Source organism: Dioscorea cayenensis, unplaced genomic scaffold, assembly GCF_009730915.1.
Source record: "Dioscorea cayenensis subsp. rotundata cultivar TDr96_F1 unplaced genomic scaffold, TDr96_F1_v2_PseudoChromosome.rev07_lg8_w22 25.fasta BLBR01001421.1, whole genome shotgun sequence".
Taxonomy (NCBI): Eukaryota; Viridiplantae; Streptophyta; class Magnoliopsida; order Dioscoreales; family Dioscoreaceae; genus Dioscorea; species Dioscorea cayenensis.
The window spans coordinates 14503-23489 of NW_024087812.1; the positions used below are offsets into that span (position 1 = coordinate 14503).

The 8987-nt window shown below is 30.8% G+C and overlaps 1 protein-coding gene across 2 annotated transcripts; it reads left to right on the forward strand.

The window, feature by feature from the left end:
* The first annotated feature begins 741 nt into the window (after positions 1 to 741).
* LOC120256397 (LEAF RUST 10 DISEASE-RESISTANCE LOCUS RECEPTOR-LIKE PROTEIN KINASE-like 2.2) lies at positions 742 to 3920 on the forward strand. 2 transcript variants are annotated; one of them, XM_039264088.1, is made up of 4 exons: positions 742 to 1613; positions 2380 to 2576; positions 2710 to 2994; positions 3076 to 3920. In XM_039264088.1, the coding sequence occupies exons 1-4, from the start codon at positions 754 to 756 to the stop codon at positions 3849 to 3851; spliced, it is 2118 nt and encodes a 705-aa protein (XP_039120022.1). In that variant the 5' UTR covers positions 742 to 753; the 3' UTR covers positions 3852 to 3920. The 2 variants fall into 2 exon arrangements, with proteins under 2 accessions (XP_039120022.1, XP_039120021.1); XM_039264087.1 differs by having other exon boundaries at positions 2710 to 3920.
* The last annotated feature ends 5067 nt before the right edge of the window (positions 3921 to 8987 follow it).

Sequence of the window (8987 nt, forward strand, 5' to 3'; positions counted from 1 at the left end):
ATAAGAAAAATTGAAATGTAATAATTATTTTTTTTAATTTGTAGATATTTTATTCACTTTTATTAATATATAATTGGAATATAAAAAAATACGGTTTATTCACTTGTATTTAATTAAAAATTTCTGTAGTATTTTATTAATTTAAGCTTTAGTGAAAAGGGTGACAAGTGCCTTTTCAGGGATGTGTACATGTATGAAGCGTAACCGTGAGCACAACCGCAAGCTCAACACCACCCGTGCCTTCACCTTACGTGGACATGGAATTCGATCTCGGGTCCTCGATCCCCAAAATAAAAATTCTACATAAGAGATCCGGTACCAATTTAGGGTTTAGTTTCTCATGTTTCCTTTATATATATATATATATATATATATATATATATATATATATATATATATTCTGTTTTGTTATAATAAACTGTAATTTATTTATTTTTATTAAATAAAAAAACTTATATATATAGTTGACTTGGAAATCATTTGGCATTTAATCTAAAATAAATACTAACTTTGAAATGACATAAAAATGGCCTTGCGCGGTTGAAATGAAGATTAATAACACGCGCACAAAGACTTTGAAAGTCCAACTTGGCAGTCTAACTGAATTAATATTTTTTTTGTTAACATGTAAAAAAACGAATAATAGCAAGTTATGTATTTTTCTTTAATACAAAGCCTTTAAAATTCTATGATATATATATATATATATATATAAGGCAACTGCAGAATGATATTGTAGAAATGTAAACAATTATGTATTTAAGCATGATGAATCTTCTTCCTTCATCTGCAATAGCTCCTTCAGCAATGGCCTCTGCCATTTTCCTCTTCATCTTGTTCTTCTTCTTTGCTAGTAGTACTTTTGTCTCTGCAACAGGAGATAATTATTGTGCTCCATCATCATGTGGGAACCTCACAAACATTAGACATCCTTTCCGTCTCAAAGACGATCCTCCCAATTGTGGAGATTCAAACTATGAGCTCACCTGCGATGGTCTCAACCGCACCATCCTCACTGTAAGCTCTAATCACAGCTACTACGTCACCAATATCACATACCGTGATTACTCCTTCGATTATCTTTCTGTTTACTTTGAGATACAAGTGATGTATGTTGGGATGGAAAGGTACAACATTAATAATAATAGCAGTTGCAGCCATCTAATTCCCCTTCCGGCCTCTCCTCTGACACCCTCTAATTACCAGTGGAATACCCCTTATTACCTGAGGAGGAGTACCAGTCACTACGCGATAAACCCATTGGAATATTGGGTTACTATGGTGAATTGCTCAAAAGAAGTGAAGAACAAGTCCATGCATCATTACTATGATGTCTACGATCACAAGCACTATTACTACTACAGGCCTGTGGCTTGCTTGAGCCACGACAACAACTCCTTCATCTACCTCTTCCCATCAAAGAGTGTCCGTGACCTTATGCCTTCCTGCAGGTTTCTTGCAATGTACCCTGCCAAATATCCGGCATTTCATGACCAACAACCAATTGACATATTCAAGTTTCTAGCCCAGGGGCTCACCCTCTCCGGTGCTGTTGAGCCCACCAAGGCATTCAGGATAAACAAAATCCCATATTGCTTGACAAAGTCGATAAGGTGAGCATGATCTCTTTTACTATACAGGATGTGTTTACTTACAACCAATGAAAAATTCCTAAATTACTTATCAACTTTACTTTCTCCCTTTATCTTTCATTTATACTTGCCATTTAGACTAAGTTTTCATGTTTTAATTTGGATTATTTATTTTATTTTCACATAATTAATAATTTTTTTTATAAAATATAAATAATTTTTCATTCTAGTTTAATAAAAAAATTATAATGATTTTTTTTTTAATATGGAACTCTCATGCTTTACAGTTAGACTAATAGACTATATATACCAAGGTTGGTCATTAAAACTATTTATACATCCATTTAAAACCTTTTTTTTTATTTACAAAATCAACAGTACATATCTAGTGTTCAATGATTTGCTTAAAAAGAATATATATATATATATATATATATATGTATATAACCAAAAGTATTTTAGAAAAGTTATTTTAATCCCAATGATCGATGGCAACAACTATTTGAAAATTCAAGGATTGGTAAATTAATTCACTATATATGTATATTACTTTTAAGGAAAAAAAATCCATATTTTACTTATAAAATTAATTATATACCTAATGATATGTTTCATTAAAAAGATATGCAAGAGGTGAAAATGTTATTTTTTTTACTAATCAGACCACCAAAAATTGTTGTAAGGAGGGGCAAATATAACTTTACTAGTAGCAAGTAAAAACTTCTCATAGAGAATAGTTTAGAATTTATGCACAGCACTGACTAATACAAGGAATTCTTTGTGATAGGGAGACTTATCAGGAAGCCACCGGCAAATCAAATTCAATTGCAGTTCGGATTGCCCTAATTTTATGGGGAATAGAGTTTAAATTTCTTGATTGCATGGGAATCAGCAACGATGACATGAGTATGAAGCGTTACCATCTTGTGCCGTCAACTAGGATCATGTTGGGGATATTATTATCAATTGCTAGAGCAGGGATAGGTATTAATCATTCTTTCAACCTCGTTTCAATGATTTCTAATAGTTTCTCTTTGTAATTATTATTATTTTTTTTTTAGGAAGGGATTTAAAAGTGCTTCTTTAAAACTTATTTTAAGTTTTACTTATTTGACAGTGTTTGCAGTGTTGGGAAGATGTATATTTGCACCATTGATTATATTTACTTTTCTTTCTCACAAATTATACCAAATGATGTCATCTATCGATATTGTGGAGAAATTCTTGAGGAACCAACAAACTCTTATACCAACTAGGTATTCATACACCGACATCATTGCCATGACTAGCCACTTCAAGGAGAAACTAGGTCAGGGAGGATTTGGCTCTGTTTTCAAAGGTCGACTTCCTTTTGACAAGCTTGTTGCTATCAAGATGTTAACAAATTCCAAGCACAATACTGGTGAAGATTTCATTAATGAAGTTTCAACTATTGGCATGGTTCACCATATAAATGTGGTAAAACTAATTGGCTTTTGTTCAGATGGCACGCAGAGAGCTCTAATATATGAGTACATGGCTAATGGTTCTCTTGATAAGTTTATTTTCTCATCCAATAATGGCCCCAACCACAAATTCTCTCTAGACAAACTGATAGATATTGCATTAGGAGTTGCTCGAGGACTTGATTATCTACACAAAGGATGTGATATGCAAATTTTGCATTTTGACATCAAACCGCATAACATTCTCTTAGACCATAACTTCAATCCAAAAGTTTCTGATTTTGGCCTTGCAAAACTATATCCAAAGAACAATAGCTTGGTATCACTTGGTGTTGCAAGAGGAACTATAGGATATATTGCTCCAGAGCTGATATCAAGAAGTTTTGGTGTTATCTCTCACAAGTGTGATGTTTATAGTTTTGGTATGCTACTCTTAGAAATGACTGGTGGGAGAAGAAATTCAAATCCAAGAGCAGATAATACAAGCCAAGTTTATTATCCTTCATGGATTTATGATAAACTTGTTAATGCTACAGTTGATCATGACATAGTAAAAATGGATACAAGTTTTGTGATCGATGAAAGAGAAAAGAAGTTATGCATAATAGGTCTGTGGTGTATACAGATAAGACCATCAGATCGACCCTCCATGAATAAAGTGATAGAGATGTTAGAAGGAGATATTGGTAGCTTACAAATGCCACCCAAGCCATTTTTTTCAGAACCAACTCAAATACTTTCAATGGTGTCATACTTGAGCACTGATGATGGCGAATTAACGACCATCTCTGAAGATGCTAATGAGATTAATTAATGAAAATTTTCTTTTTGTATTATATGGTTATTAGTGTTTGTGATCTTATAAAAAATGTCATAATATGTATTGCTAGTTTAATCAACTACTTATATAAATATTCATTTATTTATGTGTGATTAATTCTAATTTTTTAAATTAATCAAACTAATATAACAAAATTGCCTGATGTTCCTTTTTTCTATAGAGGCATTAGATTGTCAGAAGCGATGATGAGTGTCAATTAGAAAGATAAAAGAGGGATTTTATATGCAGTATGTGTTTGAATAAAAAATCGTCCTTATTTGTTTCCCTTCAAAAATCAATTAAAAGAATTTAATAAAAAAAACCATGTATCATTCACAACAAACCATTTTTTTTAATAAAATTATTAAATTGACTTTTAACTATAAAATTTTATTAAAAAAATGTTTTATAAGATATATAAACAAATATTATTTATAACGGATCCCTACTTAATTTTCTCTTTTTTTTAAAAAAATTTCTGAGAACAAAAGATATACCAATCAATAATGATAATATGTCTTTTTATAACACTCTGCGAGAACTCCGAATCATTCCTTTAAAACTCATCCTCTTTATGATAAATGATCTGCTTGTCCCAAAAAGACCCAACCCAATAGAAAAATCCTAATTCAGTGGACCTTTTGATACAATTAAATGGATTGTCGCACGGACGTCCAATAGAAAGAGGATGCTGGGAAAGATTTTTCTTTGTTTTTATCTATCTGTCTCTCTTTTTCTTATCGCACTTGGTTTATCCGATTTGAAATCCCCAGTTAAACAATATATATATATATTTTCAACTATATTTATATTTAATTAATGTTGGAATGTCTAAAAATATATAAAATTTTGAAAGTTTTATGGATGACAAGAAAAAAACAAAGAAAAAAAAGAAGAAAAGAAAATCTAACGCTAAAAAATTCGGCATGTGACATAACACCATTGATTTATTTCATTTTCATAATGGCATGGCATAACATCCGCATCAAATACCAAAAGTAAATAAATAAATAAATATTTTTTTATGAAATGCTAATAAAAACATAAGTTGCATATTCTCAAAGGGCACACATTCTGAAAAATCGTTAATTTCAAAAGTATACAATTTTTTTTTTCTATTGTTATACACATGGACTTATTTTTAACTGGACCTGTCGTTAGGTTTGGGCATATGGTTTCGGGTTCAAATAAATTTTTATTAAACTTTGTTTAGATTTCGGCTTGTTTGGTTTGGATTTCAGCCTGTTTGGATTTTTTTTTCCTTTTTTGTGAAATAATGTAAAATTTTCACATAAAACAAATAACATTACATCATATATTAATTGAAAGTAAAAAAAAAAAATTACTTCACTTCCAATTTGTTTTTTAATTTTGCATAACTTCAAATAAATCCACACTTATTATATCTTATTCTTTATTCAAGACAAATTCTATGTATTAAATTTTTTTTATTTATAACAAATTAAGAAGGCATGTTAAAAGTGGATATTTTGACACAAAAATTAGATAATATCAATAAAACTTCCTAATTATTGATGAATTTTTTTATAAATGATAAAGCATGCGTTTGACTTAAAATGAACTACACCTTACTTCAATTTTGATATATATCTTTATTTATTTTTATTTTTTTGAGTGACCTTTTAACCTGATAATCACCCAAAAAATAATTTAAATTAAAAACTTTAAATGACTTTAATCAATGAGCTATAATTACTTCTTCCTCATTTTTTCCCCTATAATTTTCATGTTTTTATCTTGTTCTAACTCAAGTATTATAAAGGTGGGAATACAAGAAGAAATTGAAACCAATTTGAAATGTGGAGAAATTTCTAATCAACAAGACTTGGAAGTCAATTATTAATTGTCTCATGAATTTTTTTTTTCCTTCTTCATAAAAAGTTCGGGTAATAATCTTGTTTGACTACTAAACTATACCCATATTTCAAAACGGATACCACATTTCAATTTGTCGGGATACTACACTTTTGATTTTCGCTCGTGAGAGAATATCACGCGTTTCCGATGGAAATAAATTGACGTGGGTGCAGGAGTAACGACGTGGCGAGGGTTTTGACAAGTCATCTGCTGACGTGGACCTTTAATTATTATTTTTTTAATACATGTCACCAAAGAAAAGCCATGTCATTTAAAAAAATGGGGCCACGTCATCACCATCTTCTTCATCCCTCTTCTCCTGTGAACTCATACCTCTTCTTCATCTTCTTCTTTTGTTGTTGTTGTTGCTTCTGCTATTGGTTTTCTCCTCCTTCTTCTTCTGAATTTAAAATGTCATTTAAAATATTGATGCTTCTGCTGATTTGGGAGGAATAGGAAGCGAAACGTCATTAATTAGACATGATAGTGGGGATTGGTTCTTACAGGCATGAAGGGTAATTTCGGGATTTGGGGTTTTTCTCTATTATATAAAGCTGAAGGGTAGCAATGTAAGGAATCATCTAGAATTTCATATCTAAACTTTCTCGTTTCTCTTATGCTTGTTTTCTCTCTGAATTCCTTTAGTTTTGTGCTAGGGTATTGAGAAATCTTTAGGTTAGTCCTCTGATTTCTTTTGGTTTGGTTGTTAATTGGATTGAACCGTTTTCCATTGCAATATAAGTAGTTGTTTTGGTGGTACTGGTTTGTTTGGTTGCTGAAATTTCTACAGGAAAGTTGTTGAAGCTTGGAGATTGGCATCACAATAATATCGCATTATGGATTATCTCTTTATGAAAAGTTTAGATATATATTTAAGAATTAATGGTGAATTAATGAGACGCGCACCCATGCATATATATATATATATATATATATATATATATATATATATATATATCCAAACCATGATATAACAAGGCCACTCCACAATGATTTGCAGAAATGATTGGAGATATATATATAACAAACTATATATATATATATATTCAAATTAACATGATGATCCCTAATTCCAACTGTAGAGATCCAAACTATGAGCTCACCTGCGATGGTCTCAACCACCCTAAATGGCTTACCACCTCTTCTCTAGTTATATTTTACTATCAAGAACAATTTTTATATTTTAATTTGGATTAAAATGATTTTTTTTTAATTTATATTATTCTCTTTTGTAATATATATATATATATATATATATATATATATATATATATATATATATATATATATATATATAACATGAGATAACATCCTATTTTAAATTAAAAAATCATAAATTCTTTACTAAAATCATTAATATATCTTTTTAATTTTTCGGGAAAGATCCAAATGAAATTATATATATATACTCCCTCCATTTCATATTAGTTGTCACATTAAAAAAAAAAATTCAAATTACGTGTCATTTTTAAAAGTTATATAAGCATTAATTTTTTTTTTTTTTCAATTTTACTCTTCTTCTCGTTTAGAAATTGATATGCATAGTAATGAGAGTAAATAACTCTAACAAGGTACACAGAAGTCATGGGTGATCATTGGTCCGATGCTTCGAAATATTTTAGCATAATTTTTTTTTATTTTAAAAAATTTAATGATAGCTTTAATATGTATGTAAAGCTCAAATGTAACAATTAATATGAAACGAAGGAAATAATATCCATGAATATGTAAAAACTAGAGTTAAAAAAAAATGGAAAAGTTATTTCATTGCTAGTTAACATATATCATAAGGAGTGGCAAGTAATTTTGTTATTTTTCAAGAGAAGAAACTAAAAACCTTCCCCCCTAAAGATCATGTGAATGTCTACATTTCTATTTTCATAGCACATAATTAGGCTAATTAATGCGAACAATTCTTTGTTGCAGAGAACTTCATCAAGATATCACCGATAATAGAAATTCAAGTAAACAATGGATTCAATCAGTTGTGTTTGGAATAGGGTCAAATTTTCTTAAGTTCGTTAACATCAACGACCACAATTTGATGCACTACTATCTTGGGACATCCACTACAAGAAATTAGTGATTTCACGACACTTATTTCCCGGCGGTTTTACCTAAACGGCTGCCTGCTATGCACATTGTGGCGGTTTACACGGCAGTTAAATAAACGGCCGGGGTTATATTTCATTTGGTGGCGGTTTTGGGTTAAAACGGCCGTGAATTCTGTAGTCTTAGGGGCAGTTATACTTGAACAGCCGAGGACTCTGTGTAATAGGCGGCAGTTTTGTAACCAACCGCCGGGATTGTTATTATTTTCCCGTTGGAGATGACCAGTCCTCCTTTTATTTTTCTCGCTCCCATTTCCTGGCCCCTTCTTGTTAGGGTTTTCCACTTTCCCTTACTTTTCCCTCTCGCTCCTCTTCCCGGCCTGGCCGATTCTTGTTAGGGTATTTCCATTGATCCATCCAAGCTTGCTGTCGTTGATCGTTAACCAGCACAACATCAACCTCTTGTTTCATTCAATCTCGGCTTTTCACTCATCTCCACGGTAAGTCATCTCATTTTTAAACATTATTGGTGATCTTGTCTTTTCAAGCCATCAATTGATGATCTGGTTGCTTTTTTGTGGGTTTTTCGAAGGTTTTAATTGATTACTAATTTTTTTTCCTCAATTCTTCTTTTGAACATGGAGTCATTTGTACTGGTGATCTTGGTGATGTTAATTGTTCCTAGATCTGAACATGGTTGATGGAATTCCCCTCAAATTTGCTTTCTTTCATAGTTTTAGATTGGTGATCTTGGTGATGTTAATTGTTCCTAATGTTTCTTATTTTCATTTCAGGTTTTTTATTTTAGATTGGTGATCTGAACACGTTTGTCTGTGAATGATTTGTTAAAGCTCATCTGGCAGCACTGGGCCTCTTCTTGTTTTGGTAACTAATTGATTTCTTATTTTAGAGCTAGCTTCATCTGAAAGAATATCTGAGAATATTTTTATCCTCAATTAATGAATTGCTTTTTTCTAATATTTGTTAATTGCTGGGTGGAAAATCCTGTTCATTTTATAATTTCTTGCATGCCTCATGTAATGTTAATATGAATTTTCAATGATGATTATCATTAAATTACTCTTCCGATTCTCTCAAAACATGCCTGCAAAATTAACATTCTTTGATTTAGTATTACAATTCTATTTGCAATGCTGATTAAAATTAATATAAACTAAATAGAGGCTTATGAAACCTGATA